General features: G+C 39.0%; 1 protein-coding gene across 1 annotated transcript; it reads left to right on the forward strand.

The window, feature by feature from the left end:
• Positions 1-11737: 11737 nt before the first annotated feature.
• On the forward strand, positions 11738-14931 carry LOC104276823 (ras-related protein Rab-32-like; the record flags this gene model as incomplete). Its single annotated transcript, XM_009873271.1, has 2 exons — positions 11738-12043; positions 14411-14931. Coding segments are annotated over 2 exons (456 nt in total), but the record flags the coding sequence as incomplete, so codon positions are not given.
• Positions 14932-18468: the final 3537 nt, after the last annotated feature.

Consider the following 18468-nt stretch of genomic DNA (forward strand, 5'->3'; position numbering starts at 1 on the left):
CAAATCATTGATGAAAATGTTAAACAGGAGTGGGCCCAGTACTGAGCCCTGGGGGACACCACTTGTGACCAGCCACTATCTGGATTTAACTTGGATCTAGTGGTCCCAATGGAACAAGATCTCCTCTGGAAAGGTGGAGTGCTTGGTAGCATGAACCTTCTGTAGAACACAGCTGTATACTGTTGTGTATTTTGGTGGCTGAGTTTCAAAGGCATTCAGGCCTTTGAGTGAATTTCCAATATTTGAAAGGGTTTTCACATCAATGTAGACTTACAATTTCAAGCAGCTGTGTATTTCAGTTTTTCCTCAGTCTGTATTTGTGCTGCTGACATGTCAGAAGGCTACCAAATTGCTTCTATGTACCACATCATTAATTTGTTTCTTGCATTATAGATTTTCTTTTTACTAAGGTCTAAAGCAAGCTTTACATTGTTAATGCATCCCCGAGAGTTTATAGGGGCAACCAGAAAGCTTCCTCCATTTCCTATACATAGATAGCTATGTGTCACAGAGGCACATACTCCAACTGCTTTCCAAAGGAGTCTCTCCTAACTATGGAAAGCTTGGAAGTCATAGTGTTTAAAGGTAGTCAAGGTATTCTTGTTGCAACTTGTCCTTACCAACAACACATTTGGAAGCTCAATGAAAGAATTAAAATGGCAACTCCTGCAAAGAAACCATGAAAAAAATTGCTTTGCTGCATGCATAGTACAAGCAAGCATAGGGTGGAGACAAGACAGTCCACGCATAACCTGCCTCCAACTGTTTTGTATTTGTTTTTTTCACCCTCACTGTTTCAAAGATACATAATGAGTTAAAAATGTGCACATAAATTACTGCCTCGGAAATGGATGCAAACCTTAGAGCTCAGAGCTTTTCTTCAGAAATGGGTAAGTTATCTGGGGTTATTTTCTAGTTCATGTGGTAATGGAGATTTGGCAGGAGCTTCATTCATGCGTTGATGAGAGCACCATCATTTTCCTAACAGCTGGGGTGGGTTGCAATATTCCAAATCAGGGTTGGAGAATCTTTTATGTGGCTAAGTCTCCAGACTGATGAAGAAGATTTGAAAGACCTGTGACTCATTTCTGAATGCTTCCTGCTCATATACATTTCAGTATAAATCTCATGTGAGGAAAAATTACTTAAGGATGATGTTGGCTGGAAAAATGCCAGACTAGCAGATAGGAGGGGAAACTACAGGGCTTGTTTGCATTGAAAAGTTTTCGAACACTGTCTTAGAAGCAGTAGAGGCAAGGAACAGAACTGAAGGTGTACTGTGTATTTCCTTCTAGAAACCACCCCTCTGTGGGAAACCTTGTGTGGGTGTCCTTTCTTGTGACTCTTGTGGAACAGCTGAACTGGAGTTATGAGCTGTCAGTTGAGGAGGACTTGCTGTGCTCAGAGCTCTTACAGCTAATATCCAATTAAGTGCTGAACATGTTAAACTTGTTTCTTTTTTCTGTGTGTTCAGCCTTCAGATATCTCTGAATGCAGACTCTGGATGTCAACATACTTGCTTATTTTAAATTCTTCCGTTTAAGTAATTTTTAATGAAATGCTATCAAGCAAGGTATGGTCGTTGGTCTTGCTGATGAACCAATTTCCTTGTCTTACCAGCGGGCTACTGAATCCTTCATACTGGTGAAGGTTTTTCTGCTTACAACTGTATCACATAGCAACACAAAGTACCATGTATGTCATCTTGAACTAAACTTCTAAAGCCCGTGTGCTGATGGAATTTCATAAGCGTATGGGAAATGTCACTGTCTTGAAGTTGGTGTTGTAAGGCAGTTTAGTATGGTACTTTTGATTATGCAAGATAGGACTGTTCAGTTAATTTTCAGTTTAATGGTAAAATTGAGACAGATGGTCTTTGATTGTCTTAGAAATAAGCTTAGAATTTCTCCATGTGCTTTTCTAGTCACCCTACAAGAAATAGGGTTAAAGGTAGGATCTTAGATCACCTGATCTTGTACAGGTTTCAAAGAAAGTTTGCTGTATTGTAACAATGGAAATGCCACTTAGTGCTTGAGCTTCTAATCATTATGGAATAGGTGAAGCTTCAGCCTTTTTTTTATTTTGAATATATAAGGTTCATGTCATATAGCAGTTGTTCAGAAGCTTTCAACTTTCTACAAAAATCACAATAAAAATGCTTCCCTAGTACTCTAATACAGGTAATAAAGGATGGATATCAGTCAGTTGGGCAGGGGGCAAGCTACCTTAAAGGGAAGCCATACCTATGTGTAACAGAGCAGATAGGATGAAAAATAGTATGTGCGTATATATATATATATATACACACACAACATAATTTTGGGGTCAGATTATAAAGCAAACTAGGAATCTTTGCAGAAATCATTAACTTACACTGATCACAAGCTTTTTTTTTTATGGAGGCAAGTATAGGCTAAATTCTTGCCCTTCATATAGTACTGACTCAGTCAGAAAGTAAGCTGATTTGGTAAGTAAAGCGCATTATCCTTCAGAGACAAACTGGTGTAGACAACATTAAATACTTTTCATCTACGAAGTTTACACGAACGTAAATCAACCTTTATCAGCGTTCCTTGCATCAGTGTTGGGCCTTCAGTCTTGATGTCTTCACCTTATTTACATCTCTACTTTGCCTTGTACCAGTTTGATGTTCTTCATATGTACACTAAGGAGAGGGTGTCACTGAAGTGCAGGTAAACAAGTACAATCTGAGTTGGCAAGTGCTGTAAATGGGTTGTTCTAAATGGTTTGACTGTCTTAAGAAATGCAGGAAAGAAAATAATCTTTAGCTTCCTGGTTCCAAAAAAAGACTACAGCGTGCAGTAAAAAATAAGTTTCTTCTGTTCAGTAGTGAGCAAGGCCACTGGGGTTCAGTCTCACAGCTGTTGGAAATGCCTTCCTTGAACTCCAGGGGTAACCATTGCCTTGCTTTTGCAGTCTGTGGTAAACTGTTCCCTCCAAATACTCATTTCTGAAGTGTGATATGCCATGTCAGAAGGAAGTGATTTACATTAAGGGAACTTCTGTCTATATTTTCATAAGAAAGCACAGGATTAGCTTGCAAGAATTTCACAAGAGTTAGCATGACCAGCACTAGGCAGTGACTACAAAGCACAAGATGCTTCTCGAGCTACCCATGGTAGAATGTTAGATGTTCAAAATTCTCCCCTGGCTGTGGAGGCATAGATGAAAGGTAGATAGGGCAGTGAGGTTATGCTTTGAAAAATTATGGGATTTCAGGGGTTTATAGAGTTTGTTTAGAAATAAATAATCTTAACTCTGTCTAGAGAAAGCATAGCAAACTTTCAGTAGCAGTGGCTCCTAAATAAGCAGTAAATGAAAACCAGTATTCCTTATTGTATGGATTTTAGCACCCTCTGAGTGTCAGTGCAAGCAGTTTATGGGAACTTGGTCTTTAAATGATCCCAGGCTAGAGAGCTGGATAGAGCAAAGTGGCAGCTATTTGATACTAAATTCCAATCACACACAATGTGCCATGACACATTGACCATTTTAGAGATTAACATTTTTTCAGTCTCGTGATAAAGTTGTTCTTGAGACAAACTGACTTTAGAATTGTTCTCCCGTGTGCTGTGAAATGCTGTAGTGCCATGCAGCATTGCTGTTCAGTGCACAGTACAGCTCTGGCACCAAAGGAGATGGATTAGAGGATGTCAGGTGTTGAAGTGGCTTAAATCTGGCAAATGACTTGTTTGGGTAGTTTAAAGCAAGGCAGCAAGTACTGATTCATACTGCTGCTGGCACTAGTTGAACTATGTCAACTTTTTTTGAATGCTAACTTTTTTTTTCCATATGTGCTGAATTTGACTGCTAGTTAGAAATCATTTGGCTTGGTTGAGCTCTGCTTTTCTAGAGGTGGAAGTCTAGTGCTAACACACAACACTTAGTTACAGACTTCTCTCGTTAATTTGCTATTTAGCAAAGATGCAAGCAAAATACGTAAAACTTCTACAAAGATCACTGTCATACTTTTTCATACAAAATATTTGATGCTGGATAAAGCCCCTTGAACTGTAAGTGCAGGGTACTGCCTCTAAATGTCTTAAAGACAAGACAGTAAGCTGTTAAAGTCAATTTGAACAACCTTAAAAGATTAGAATAGCCCAATGCTACAGGCAGCAATGAAAAGTTTATCAGTCTTGCTGTAAAATTCCCTGTGAGAACTGTGCAATTGTTTGAGGAAGGTTTGCTATCTTTGTGAAAGAGAACGGTGTATTTTCCATCTATTAGGGTGATAGATGTGCTTAGTATTCTTGATGGAGAGCAGGTGTCTAACTTCTGAGTACTTGCACCTCAGTGCTCTTGCTGTTTCACTGGTATTGAACGGGACTGAAATACAATGGTAGCAGATGAGTCACTGATCTTTGAAAATACAAGTAGCTAACAAATCATTAGGTTAAAAACTGTCTGTGCTGTGCAATGAAGCTTCAGAGTAAACTACTTCCACTGCAGAATGAGTGACTTCTAAGAACATGTGAAAACACTTTGTGTTATGATCTGAACAATCAAAATACTGCTGCACCTCACCCAGACTGATACTCCTCATTGACTTTTCAATGACTACACAGTGTTTCATACATACTGTGTGAATGAGGGGTTGGAACTAAATGACCTTTAAGGTCGCTAACCCAAACCATTCTATGATTTTTTGTTTTTTAATACTCTTCACTTTTGACATTACTGATACAGCATACCGTGGATGTGAGGTCTCTGACACTGCCCTTCAACAGGATGGCTTCAGCTGTGCCCTGTAACTTTCTGATGTAGACATAACCAGAGAATCAAAGGCTATCTCTTATGGTAGAGTGGGAGTCAGTTGAACAGGGATTAACTGGCTGGTTACCTCTTATTCTGCAGATGGTTCTGAAGCATTTAGGAGAGTTACTGTTGTGAAGAGGTCCATCCAGTGGTCACTTAACATCACCCTTAGTAAGAAAGGACACTACTAATTAATTTAAAATTATTGGAAGCTTTTTTCGTCCATTAGAAACTGTAAAAGCTGCAGTCAGTGGAACAATTTTTAGTACTGTCTCACACAGGAGGATATAATATTCTTGTAGTTCTTGCTTTTTAACCTCTTGGTGTTTGTCACTAGAACCACAAATACCAAATATTTACTTTCCATCAAGTGGAAGTCATGCTAGATGTGCCTTTTTTAAAGTCTTACAGGTTTCTAATATCTGCTAGAGCTGCTAGTATAGTTCAGTGCCTCTGTGGTTTGAACACGTGGCATCTTTGCATTAGTAGCTTAAATGGGTGAGGAGTGGAGAGCCATCTAGTACTAAATCTCAGTCTGTCTACTCTCAATCTATGACTGTTATCCATGCGAAAAAGCAGGTAGACGCCCTTGAGCATGTCCTGTAATATTGATAATGGTTTGGTTAACCTACTTCTTTCTGAATAGCATATTCAATCTAATTGGGTAAGACAGTTCTGGGACAAGCTGTGCTGGTTTGGAGAGAGGAGGGAATGCTGAAAGTAGTTGTAGCTTGTCAGTAACATTGATATATCTGGCTAAAAAGGAACCTTAGCCAGCTCACACCTGACCCTGGTAGTGCTAAAATGTACATTAGATGTCTGGAGAACTGGAAGATGCATCCTCAGGGCAGTTCTGGATATTTGCTGTGTTGTGTCAAACATCCAGCTGTAGGCATCTAAAATGTAGTCTGTTCTTGCCCGTGGCTCCTAAAGGACTTAAGTGAGTCTTGAAAGTGACAGTGGATTTAACTTAGTGAGAGGATCGGGCTACACGCCCAGCCATTTTGGATGGTGCTTTAGTTTAAATCTACCATACTGGATGACAGCTACTTTACTGAGAGCTGGAACTGTAAACAAGGAGCTGCCACTAAGATGATCCTTGATGTTGATATGTGAAAGCCTGACCCTACAAGTTCAAGGAGTTGGAGAAAAATCTTTTGTAAAGCACAACTGGAGGAGAGTGTTCATTAGGTTAGCCCTTCCCCTGGCAGGAGCATGACTGGAAAAAAGGGGGTTTGCTTACTGTTGAGTTGTGGGGTGTTGTTTTTTTTCCTGTATACGTTAAATAAAAGCACAAATTTCTCACGGTCGTGGAAACTGTCTGAAACAACTAACTTGTAGAGCTTGGCACTGGAGCCTAAATAGTGACACTTTGCTTGCACACTGTGGCCAATAAGATCAGAGTAGTTGATAGCAAGGACTGTGAGCCATGGTGTTGGCTGTCAAATTAGAGTTAGTCTGGCTGTCACTAATGACCCTTCTTGAATTTTGCCTTGACTAATTGACTGTTAGTGGTCATGGTAAATACTTGATCTGAGAACCCTTGTCACAATGGAAGGAGAATGTTCAGGTATTCCCAGACTGAAACTGGTTTATTGCAACCATTTACTATAGCTTAATAAGTTAAGTGAACTCATGCCTGAGTTCACTGCAGTGTACAGTACCAGTTAAAAGAGAAGTAAAATACCTGAAACACACTGGCAGGATGCTACTTCTATGCATTTTGAACTCACATAATTTGATTCACTAGGTCTCTTCATATTCTTCCCAGCTGCAGTATCGCTGGATGGCGATTTTGTTGCAGTGGTCTTCTGGTTAGCAGCAAAACTCTTTGGAAAAGTCTTCAGTTAGTTGCATTGACTTCTGGGTGACTGTAGTCTAGACTGTATGTCTAAAGTTATTTTATGCGGAATTGCCAAACTTTTAAAAATCAGATTTTGAGCTCTGGCCACCCATTAAGCTGATAAGCCTGTCAAAGATGACTCAGACATTACTTCAATGATGCAAACTGTTTGTTCATCATTCTTCTAGTTGTCCAGCTTTTATAATCCTTGGTCATCTTTCTCTTCTTCATTAATGATGCAATTTTTGGAGGATGCCAGAAGTGTTAGTGTCATCTGAAAGAGAACTCTGAAGAACATTGTCCAGTTGTCTATCAGTATTCCCAATAAGATACTAAGGGTTTAAATGCAATTAACACAACTCTGGTTTCTGAGTTGCGTGGATTCAGATAAGACTAAACTTAGGGGGTCTTTTTAAATTTTTTTTTTTTACAAGGTAGGGAAACTTGTGCTATACTGTTGGTATTGACAGTGGCAACCCAAAATTTGCCTTCATAGCAAAAAAGTGGCGAGTGTTCCTCTAGGTAAGCCATTTTACTCTCCTTGAGTAAGTTCTTGTTAGTTCATATAAACTACATAATTCTAAGTATGGTGAAATAGTTTGGGAGAAGGAACCCTGACAAACTCAGTAGCATGTATATCCAGCAGTCATTTGTACATTTGACTTTTTCTTGCCTCAATTCCCATTATGTTAGCAAGTGTTAAGAGAAGAAATAATGGTAGAAGTGTAGGGTATTCCCTGTTAACTAAAAGAAAGAACTGCCACAATGATAAGTCACACTGCTGTGATAACCTGGACTCTTGGTTTTTCTTTACACTGGGAAAGATAGTAGAAGCTCTTTAAAATGTACTTCAGGGTAAGGTTGGCACTGTGTGAATTTTATGACAACTTACATTTGTGGTGAAGTAAAGGAAAAACATAACATTTCTAATGTCAGACCTAGCTATATATTTTAGGTACATTTTAGCTTACATTTTACCCCTGTTAAAATGTAAACTAGGAAGCCAGAATAGCTCCCAAGCTCTGATATAATTTTAAACCGAGCTTAATTGCTGTCATGCTGCTGTAGGGAACTTTATTAGTTCCTGATGCATGACATTATGCAAGTATTTCACTTAATGTTGTTGCAATTACTGGAAAATATGGTGACAATATGTACCAAGTCATTTAAATGTCAAAACTTTGTGGTTAGAGAATGCAGAAGTTTGTGTTGCATGAAGGCACTTCCATACCCCCAAAGAAAACCTCTGATGCCCATGACTGCCCTGGAGCTTCGCTCCTCGACACCTGAAACCCTAAAACACAGATAAAGTGTTTGTGGTATCATCGTGTTTATGTCAAGGCACTAGACCTACCACAATGCTTAATCCTATGATACTGCGGTAGTAAGCAAGTAGTTATCTTCCTGTCTTTTTCCTACTGTGATTGTATACATTGGAGGTTTTAAGTCTAATTTCATCTGATCACTTTTAGCCTGTTTCCCCTCTGGGCATATGATCTGCTTTCTGCACTGCCTAACACTATTCTCATGCATGGTAAAATGACTACAGCAAAAACTCTGCTTGACATAGGAAAGGGAATGACAAATCCCTGGCTCAACCAAGTATGGGAAAAATGGAGTCACTTAGTTTTAATAACACATATGGAGGATGATGTTGAGACTTCAGACTTTGAAGGAGTAGTATTCTACAGTTTACTTTTTCTGTATAAGGTAGCTTCGCAAGCTGTAAAGCACTTGCAAAATCTTTTCCTGCAAATCCTGTTAAATTTTCCAAAAGGCTGTCTAGAATGCTGTGCATCCCCTACAAAAACCTCAGCATGTGTATTGTTATTACTAACAGGATTGTAAATAAAGTCTACTCAGTTCAGACTGAATTCTCCTCTTGCCTCATGCCATGTGCCTTGTACCAGAAACAGAATTCTTATCCCACATGTTATTGCTTCTGTCTTCTTTCTATGGAATAAAAAGAATATATCCATCCTCATTAGTCTTCCAGACATGATGGAGGAGCAGTTGTAAACTGGTGTGCAGGTCAGATTTGTTAGAAGATGTGAATTCTAGAGGTGAAGGCAACTCTGTGTAATAAACTGTTTGGGAATTTGAGCTAGTTTAGAAAAGGACAGCAGTCATACTGGAGTGTATTTGACCTATCAAAAGACATTAATCTCTGATACTGCAGTGGTGTATTTTTAGGACTTGGATGTATTTTTAGGGCTGAGAGGCATCAAATCCTAGTGTAAACCTTTAATATGGAAAGATAGATTTTTATGCCAATATGTACATCAGTTGTGTACTTTCACACAAATTTGAATTACAGACGCATATGTGTTACTGTTTTTCCAAATCTAAAACTCATAAGAGCGAAAATTTCAACTTCTATCAATAAAGCCAGCTAGAAATAATACTTCAGTGATTGTTCTGGACAGCTGAAGCACATGCTTTTCAAGTGACTGCTATGGAGTACCAAGTATAATTCAGTGTAAACTTATGTTCCTACCAGAACTGCTTTACTCTCGCACAAATAAGAAAAGCTACTGTATGAAGCTAACCTTGGCTTCTGCATTAGTGCAGAGCTCCTGAATCTGGCAGTTAGCACAACCCTGCCAGCAGTGACCTCTCTCCTGATCAGGATCCCAAGAGGTGATACAGCTCATCTGCTGCTCTGCTTCGGAGACCATTGTTGCCTTTCTGATATTGTGTATCTGGCAAGACGCCGCCTGGTGTTTAAGCTTCACGTAGGCTGGGGGATACTGGAGCACAAGAAGTGACCGGCGTCAAGGCACCAAGTACCAGGCACTCATGGTTGATTACCAGGCAATGCATCTCTGCAGCTCGTTGTACATGAAGGCATTAGGCCAAGTGGATGGGGAAGACTGGCTGTGGTATGATTATGGGAATTTCCCTGGAAATGGTATTGACAAAGTTATTTGAGTGATGGTCAGACCTCCTGGGCAAAGCTAAGCACCCTGTTATTTCTTTAAGAAAACTTACTGTTAATTAAAAAACCAAACCCACTGAAATCCCCACAGATCTCCAGTAACTGGACAGGGAAAACTAATGGAACTGTTCCCCTTGCTGCTGCAGATTCATGTGCAGTCTCATGTAGGTAACAGCAAGTGGTGGTCATTTGTAGATCATTTTGGGGCCAAACTAAGAAATCTTTCTGTAGAAGATTGAGGTTGGTACAGAGCACTGCAGACCTTGAGATTACACTGTTTTTGTGGACCCATCCTAGAGTGTGAAGGGCTACAGTGCCTGAGTTGGACACAAGACTGTGCTTTAGCCCAGTGGGAGGCATTCCCATGTAACAGGAGTTGATGGTGATGCTGACAGCCAAACAACTGGGGAAGCTGAGAAGGGGCTCCTAATAGCTTGTGTGGTGCCATATGCAGTGACTGGCTTAGTATAACCCTGAGCACTTTTATTTTGTTTTTTTAAAATACCCCACAGTCTAAAGGTAGAACTTCTTTAGATGTGATGCAATTGATACGCAGAAGTAGTAGACAACTTCTGGCCAAACTCTTTTCTAATGAAGACGAGGGCACATGATACAGGAATTTGTAGTAAGGTTATATACCAAAAACACCTTTTAGGCATAAGAATCCAGCCTGGAAAGACACAGGGAGACAACATGAGTTACTCATATACTAGTTGCCTACACTGTTTAGGGGACTTGTACTAGCAATGTTTCTCTTCTAGTGACATAGTCACAGAGATGCAGGCTTGGCACCTACTCTTACAGTCCATGGTGTAAGTGCTGCTTCAGACCTTGAGCTTTGTGGAGGGAAGAGCTTCCCTCTCACATGTTCCTTATTCTCAGACAGGGGATAATGAGTTGATAGTGAAGAAATTCATGTGTGATTTCTGGTCCTCAGGATAAGCTGCGTAGTAGTGCTGGTTTATGCAGCATCACAGCTTAAAGCTGAACAGCTAGAAATACTCAGCTTTTTAGAGCTTTATAGTTTTCTAGAACTTTACTTCTGCTGCTGCTGTTTTGGGGCAATTCCAACAGCTGCTTAGTCAACCTTTCATGAAAATGTGTATGGGGAATGAGCTCATTGGCACACTGTAGGATGGATGTTAAAATGAGGCATTTGAGCTAGAGAAGAATGCTGTTGAACAGGATCCATTGTCAAGTTCCTTCATTTAATGAATTTCTGGCTCTTTCTGAGAAGATAATAATACCCAGTTCTCCATGTAACTGTTTGTCCTTGCTAATCAAAGGCAGACTTGAATGTTTATAAACAGAGGACAGCTATTTTTTCAACTGAATTCTTACTTTATTCTTTACTAGAACCACATATGGACTAAATGCTAAGAGCTGAAGTGATGATACACCATAAAACTAAATTATGAAGTGCAGAGATTACTTTTCCCAGTGAAGACTTCCACACAAAACAGAAAGTTATTTTAGTAGCCTGAAGTTCCCAAACAGTATGCTAGTGCTTGTCATTGCTATGTGCACTCAGATATAAACACTGCATGATGGTTTGACTTTCCAGACAGAAGAATAAGTGAACTGGCACTCTAATTCTACATTTCAAGGATATTGACTACAATAGTTGTGCTTAATAAGAAAAGGCTTTTTTGCTTTACTGTACTTACTGGCCACTGGTTTTCTCTTGGCTTTTAAATATTCTGATAATCTTGAAAATCTTGACATTGCTGTTGAATTCCTATAGTCAGAAATTATCTCAGAGAAGGTTTTAGACTTAAAAGATGAAGTCAAAGAAAACAGGTTTACCTAGAACTGTTAAGCTAGCTCCTTTTGAGCTTTTCCCTAAGGAAAAATCTATGATACAGGTGACTTCAGGAGATGCTTTGAAGGCTGTTAACCTTGTAGCTTGTAGAAACCCTTTTTAGGCATCACTACTCAAAGAATACTACTCAACCAAAGCTGAAAAAAAATTTTACTGGTAGTTGGGGTTGCAAACTGCTTTTAGCATCTGACTTGTCATGTATAATATACCTAACAGCTGATTCACTGAGCTTGCATAGGATACAACAGGCAATATTGTATGAACATTAGGTGACTAGACCTGAAAGCTGAACTTGTGTGTACTAACCTGGTACGAAGTCCATTTATACTGACTACAGTTCATGCTTATATTTAAGTATACTTTGTCACTGTCCTCTCTTTCAGGCCAGGAGCGCTTTGGAAATATGACCAGAGTATACTACAAAGAGGCAGTTGGTGCTTTTGTGGTCTTTGATGTCACAAGAGGCTCCACTTTTGAGGCTGTTTCTAAATGGAAGCATGATTTGGACAGTAAAGTATTACTTCCCAATGGCAACCCTATCCCTGCTGTTCTTCTTGCAAACAAGTGTGACCAGAAGAAAGATGGCAGCCAGAACCCCTCTCAAATGGACCAGTTCTGCAGAGAAGGTGGCTTTGTTGGATGGTTTGAAACATCTGCCAAGGTGAGCATAAATATGTTTTAACTCTTAAGTGTTGACATAAGAATGGACGAATATAATTATGAGGAATAAAATTGTCATGTATGCCAAGTGACAGTTAGTCTCTAGCTTTCTTCAAAAGTTGCAAGTCGTGTGCAAGCTAGCTCACTGCTGAGGAAGATGTGTGGCATGATTGGTTTAGATTAGAACTGAGTCTTAAATTCAGAGAACCTTAAAACTAACTGGAAACCTTGATTAACTGAGTTTGCTAAGTTTTTGATTGTGGATGCACCAGCACTAGACTAATTTTTTAGATGTTAATACTACTAAATGCTGATCAAACTATCCAAAAGATACAAGTCATCTTTAGGTACAGGTTTTTAAATTGCAGCTGCTTTATTCATTGTTGCAAATAAAGTAGTAAGACTTTGGAAGTGAACAAACTACTTGCTCCCTTGTCACCACCTAGCCAGATGATGATGTCACTAAAGCACTTTTCTATTTTAGCAGGCAATGTCAAGACTGAACTGGAGAATAACAGTGTTCTGCATAGTAACTTAAGCTAAGAGAGCTGCTTTTTTTCAAACAGATAACTTTGAGTAACTTAATATATTGTATGCTTTTAGTCTACTGACTTGGTCAGTGCGTGGATAAGCTTGTCATAGCTTAGTTGGCAGTGAAATCCAACAGTTCCTTAGAAGTCAGCTGACCCTTAAAATGAAAGGTTTCTTTAGCTGAAGACAATGTGGCTGACAGACCAAATTACTGGTCTGGCTGATAACTCCTTTATATGATAAGCTAAACCTCAAGGTCCCTCTTTTCCCTTGGCTTGCCTACTTCCTTTAACTGCTGCTGCTGCTGAACTGGCACAAAATGATGCTTAGACAACTTTTTTAAAGAAAAAGCGTGTAACAGGAATATAAGAAATAAAGGAACAAGCCTCTTTCTGACCACTTTAAGGAAGAAGGGCACACAGTAACAGGAAGTAGTTAAATTGGCTAAGCATTTGAACAAATCATTACCAAACCCACCCATATGTTACTAAAAGCTCACATTTGAAGGCTTTTCATACTTAACCCAAAGCAGAATCTTAGTATTCATGTCTTCCCTGAAGCTTCACTTGTCCATAAGATGCTTTTAAGCTTCAGCATGTGTTAAATGTGAGTAACACTGGAAGAAAACCTAATGTGAAACTGTAGTGACAGCTTGCATTTTGGGTGGCATTTAAGACATGACAATGTAAAACAAGGTTATTGGTGCAGAGAAAAGTCCAGACACTGTTAGTCCTACTGACTTGTTCAGAACTCTGAAGAGGTGTAGCTAAAATAGCTTAGCAAAAATTCAGGATGGCTTTCTTGTTTTCCAAGCATACCAAATCATTTTATGTTTTTAAGTCTTGCTCACTTAAATATCCTGATAATCTGCTTTTGCCTTTCTGCTGGAACTGATACTTGAATTTTCAGTCTAGTTATTAGTAATATAGGTCCCACTCCCTGTGGATTAGGAAGAAGATTAGAGGCAAAAGAACTGCAGAGAGTATTAAGTATTCATAGAAATACCTTATGAGCATCCTTAAACTGAGGAGAATCCTCCTTCCCTCTAGGCAGGGAAAAATGCCTCTCTGCAAACTGCCAAAAGCAGTTTGTGATTGATAACAACAACCTCATGAAGTGTAATAGAGATGGGTCAAATGTTTTCATGATCTAACCTTGCTCAAGTAGAGTTTAGTTCTACAATTATGAAGACAGAAGATTGTACTGGGGTGACAGTTCCTCTGGAACCAAAGATGAGCAGTTCTAAATGTGGCAGTCCTGTGGTGAGCTAACAGCTGACACAAAGGTCCCTTGACACTGGCCAATTTGGCTCCACAGTAACTGAGATACCTCATTAAAATGCATTTCTAGTTATCCTGCATACACACCTTCTTTAGAGTGTATATAAAGGTCCTTTTTGCTGTGTGCATAAGAAGATGTGGAGTGGCTAGATGAGGCACCCCGATTTAGCTAGAGTTTTGAGGCCTTTTGCATAAATAAGTGCAACCAAACTGCAGCAGAAGCAGGCCAGAAAAGATAGAACTCTACTATGAGAAATGCAACTGCTGTTATCTTTCCTGATACAGAAATGCACTTTGCCATTTGTAAGCCTTCCAAATGCAGGTGACACTTAGCCCTCAACTGCCCACTGTATTAGTCAACGTATCCTATTTGTAATATTGGTGGCTCACTTTGTCTCAAATTTTTTCTGGTAATTCTTTTCAAAAAACTACCTGATGCACTTAAGCTGTTTGTGTCACACTGAGATTGTAGAAGTTCTTATATTTGCTTAGATTCTAGTAGGAAAGTTTGACTATTTAAAAAAAATCACTCACTTCTTTGCTTTTGACATTTTTAGGACAACATCAACATAGATGAAGCTGCTCGATTCTTGGTGGAAAATATACTTGCCAACTACAAAACCTTTCCTAATGAAGAGAATGATGTGGGGAAACCAAAACTGGACCTAGACCCATTGAAAGCAGAGAGCAAATCACAGTGCTGCTAATGCTACCACTGTTCAGTAAATGTGATGGGATGAGCAGCAAGACTGTTCCTTAAATCAAACTGCTGCTGCTACGGTGCTGTGTTGTGACAATCCATATGGGGCATCTGGTATTATCTGAATAGGTGATTCTTGTGGGTGTTTACATATTCTTGTTTAGGATGAAGCTGAGTGTCTTGTGAATTATCACTCCACTTTCTTGAGTGGCTGCATCTAAACCTGATTAGTGTCTTCTTACTTGAGAATGTAAAGGTGTGTTTACACTCCTAAAAAGAAACAAAGACAACATTCAGTGTCTCGTTTGCTTCTAGGACATATGCTGCCTTCTAAACAGGATTTTCTCATTGTGACACATGAACAGACACTGCACCTTTAAAGTAAACTTCTTTGTCAACAGTAATGTCCCACTTTAGCATTCTCACATACACACTTGTCCCTATTTATTATCCCCCACCGTGAGGATCTGTCTCACTGCTAATTCTCCTGGATTGAGACATCCCAGAAATCTTGAAGGGGCCAATGACAGATGGGAGATACCTTTCTTAGTGTGTTCACTAGGACTGAGGGAAGTAGATGGCTTTTACCACTAAGTAAGAACAAGATGGATAAATCATTGTACTCAACTGGGGAAAGGCGTGGTTCTAGAGATATTAACCAAAATGCATCTACAGCCATTTAAGGCAGGATACTTTACATATGAAAGTAAAGTTTTATTATTATATTCAGCTAATACTTTACACATGAAACGCATTAAGTACAGTTGTACTGCTGGCACTTAGTTATGGTAACCTCACCCATATGCATATCCAGAAATAAACTTTTTCATGCACTAACACTGAGAACTTTACCAAGAGTGCACAAAGTAAATACCTTGCTGTCCTGTGATAATGAACTTGCTTCTTTTTCCTTCTGGCTTGAGATAGTTCTGAATATCATGAGGAAGGAGCGACATCTTGAAGGAAATAGCTTAACTTGTTCTTGCAAGCTTATAAAAAACCCAAACCTGTAAGCTCTATCTTTTTCAATTTTAGAACAGTGCTGTGCTGTTCTGACTACTGGGGGCTGGTGAATTGGCTTACCGGTTTGTAACTATATACTGAGATGCTTATGTTTCCCTGTTATAACTCATATATGTTTTGGCAGCAAATGAAGATCAAAAGGATTAGAGAGATTTCATGGTTCTTGAATACATTCTGGAAATCTGGCTCTGCTTGGCTGAAAGGTTTTGAAGCTCCTCTTTATTTTAAGGGTTCCTTCTTTCCTGGTATCTCATTTCTACTGACTTAAGAAGTCTTATCTTGCTTGGTCTGATGGTGCTGATCTTTAAGCAAAGATCAGCATGAAGTATGTGCTAGATTTCATATACTTTAATCTGTACTGAGATTTCCTAGGCTTTTTTTCTAAAGAGTAACATACTTTTTAAGAGACAAATAAATACATTTGGGCATCTTATGTTGTTAGTGTATTGCTTTTGAGAACGTGAATCTTCACATCATGCGCCCCAGCCTATACACAAACGGCTTCACTGACATCTGAAAACAATTTTATCTTCTAGTAGCTGCTATATTAAAGGCTTATTTTAAATTACCACAGTAAAGCTTGCCATAACTTAAAATGGGTTTAACTAGCTTAGGGGCACAAGAGAAGTCAGATGAAAGGCTGAAGATGCCATATAGTTTTCCTGGACTATGTTTGTGCAGTGTGTCTGTGCAGCTAATGCAAAATCAGCCCCTGTTCATTTAGAAAGCTTAATCAGGCCATACAATTGCTGAGAAAATAAAGGAGTTAGAACAATTAGTGATCTTTCAGTATGGGATTCTCTAGGTGTATCTTAACTGCAGTAGTAGAATATAAACTATTCCAAGCTCCAGAGTTTTATTTGTTTAAGCTTTGTGTCACACTTATTGAGTTGTAACAGCATTCAGTCTTCTTCAGATGAACAAGGTTTTGTTTGATTTTAGTGATTAATCACTGGGGAATAGTTTGAGTCATTCTTGCAGACTTAAGGCCTGAGTAACCATTTAATACATGGTGGTATGGGGATATACATTCAAGAGATACCTGCAGCAAAACTATTGAATGGTGAAATATTTTGCTCTTAAAAACTGTTGCTCCCTTATCTTTCTAGTTTTAACACCTAGCTAGTGACCTTAGTTCCAAACCTCTTTCTCCCTTTACAGAATACCTTATTTGGTACAGAAACACAGTTTTTGAGTGTATGCCTTTGTCCTTCAGATAATTAATTGCTTAAGAATTTAAGAAATGGGGGTAGCAGTATATTTTCAGGAATAAAAATCTTAAAATGCCGGTGAGATAAATAACAATTCTGAACTGAAATACATCATTCACTTGGCAGTGCACAAAAAGTCACTTCAGAGTTCTCTGTCCTGCAGCAGAATAATAGTGAAAATAAAGAACATACGAAATTCAAATCTGACTAGGTAGTAAAGATTATTTGAAAGAAATTCTGTCTGTATTGTATATAAACATCATAAAGCTCTGTTTGTAAGCTCACTTCTGTGTTTCAATTTGTATCGGGGGTGAAAAAATACTTGGTGTATTTTTAAACATATGATTATTTACTCTTTTATCACCAGCTACAGTAGCGTTCATTCAGTGACAATTTCTAAGTTAGACATACTATGTGGCAATATTGGTTCCTTCATCCTTTTGCAAAGATAAGTATAGCAATCTTGCATTTTCTTATCACTAGGTAAATCATCCTTTGGCCTGAACTCTAAATGAAACTAAAATATGCAAAATTCTTGGCCTTATTGCCCTTAACTTGTAGCTAGGAGTAAAAGGTAGCTTCTGCATGTCTAGAGGCATTTTAATATTATGGGATTTGATCTATCTTTTACAGGTTCTAGGGAAAAAAAGTGTTCAGCCTTTTGATAAAGCAGGCTTCTGTTTTGCCTTATTTTTTGTTTGTTTAGTTGGGTTTGGGTTGTTGTTTTTTGGGGGGTTTTTTATTAACGTTTAACCTGTTTATTATCATGACCCTACCTAAAGCTTAAGTTATGCTAATAATTATTGGTCCTGTTGGAAAGCTTATGTCTCCTTAAATATTAAAGATAGCATAGGTGTTCTGCTAACCTTGTTTCTAAACTCTTCTGCCCTTTACTACTATGTATCAAAATAGTACGTATAATGAACTTCCAACCTCTCACCTTCAGATGGTTTTATTTTTTTAACTTTTGTATTTCAAAACTGTCCCAACGTTCATATTATGCCCAAGCATCTTTGGTTATAATGAATGAATTTTAATTCACAGTGCTATTTCAGATGTAGCAAAACATCTGCCCCACCAAGATACATTCAGTATTAAATGTTGCAGACAAGGATTTTTATACCGAGTCAGTATTTATTTGGTACAACACTGAAATACTTGTATTGAGCACAAAGATTACTTCTAGTCTCTTTTCTCTGGACAGCGTCTGGCTGGTTGAAGTGCTAGTGCTTCTATGGATATATGTACAGGCTATATGGGGTTTGTGTGGCAAGGTTGTGGTAGCAGTGGGGCTGCAGTGGTGGCTTCTGTGAGAACCTGCTGCAAGCTTCCCTTATGTCCAACAGAGCCAATGCCAGACGGCTCCAGAATGGACCGGCTGCTGGTCAAGGCTGAGCCCATCAGTCATGGTGGTAGTACTTCAGGAGTAATGTGTTTAAGGAAGAGAAAATGTTATTGCACAACAGTAATTCCAGCAGGAGAGATGAATGATAATATGTGCAGCCCATGGAGGCTACCAGTGGAGCAGATATCCACCTGCAGCCCATGGAGGACCCCATGCTGGAGCAGGTGGATGCCTGAAAGAGATGTGTCTCCATTGGAAGCTGGTGGGCCTGCAGTGAGAGGAGCCCATGCTGGAGCAGGTTTGCTGGCAGGACTTGTGACCCCATGCTGGAGCAGT

This window comes from Apaloderma vittatum, unplaced genomic scaffold (genome assembly GCF_000703405.1).
Source record: "Apaloderma vittatum isolate BGI_N311 unplaced genomic scaffold, ASM70340v1 scaffold1587, whole genome shotgun sequence".
In the NCBI taxonomy this organism is placed as follows: Eukaryota; Metazoa; Chordata; class Aves; order Trogoniformes; family Trogonidae; genus Apaloderma; species Apaloderma vittatum.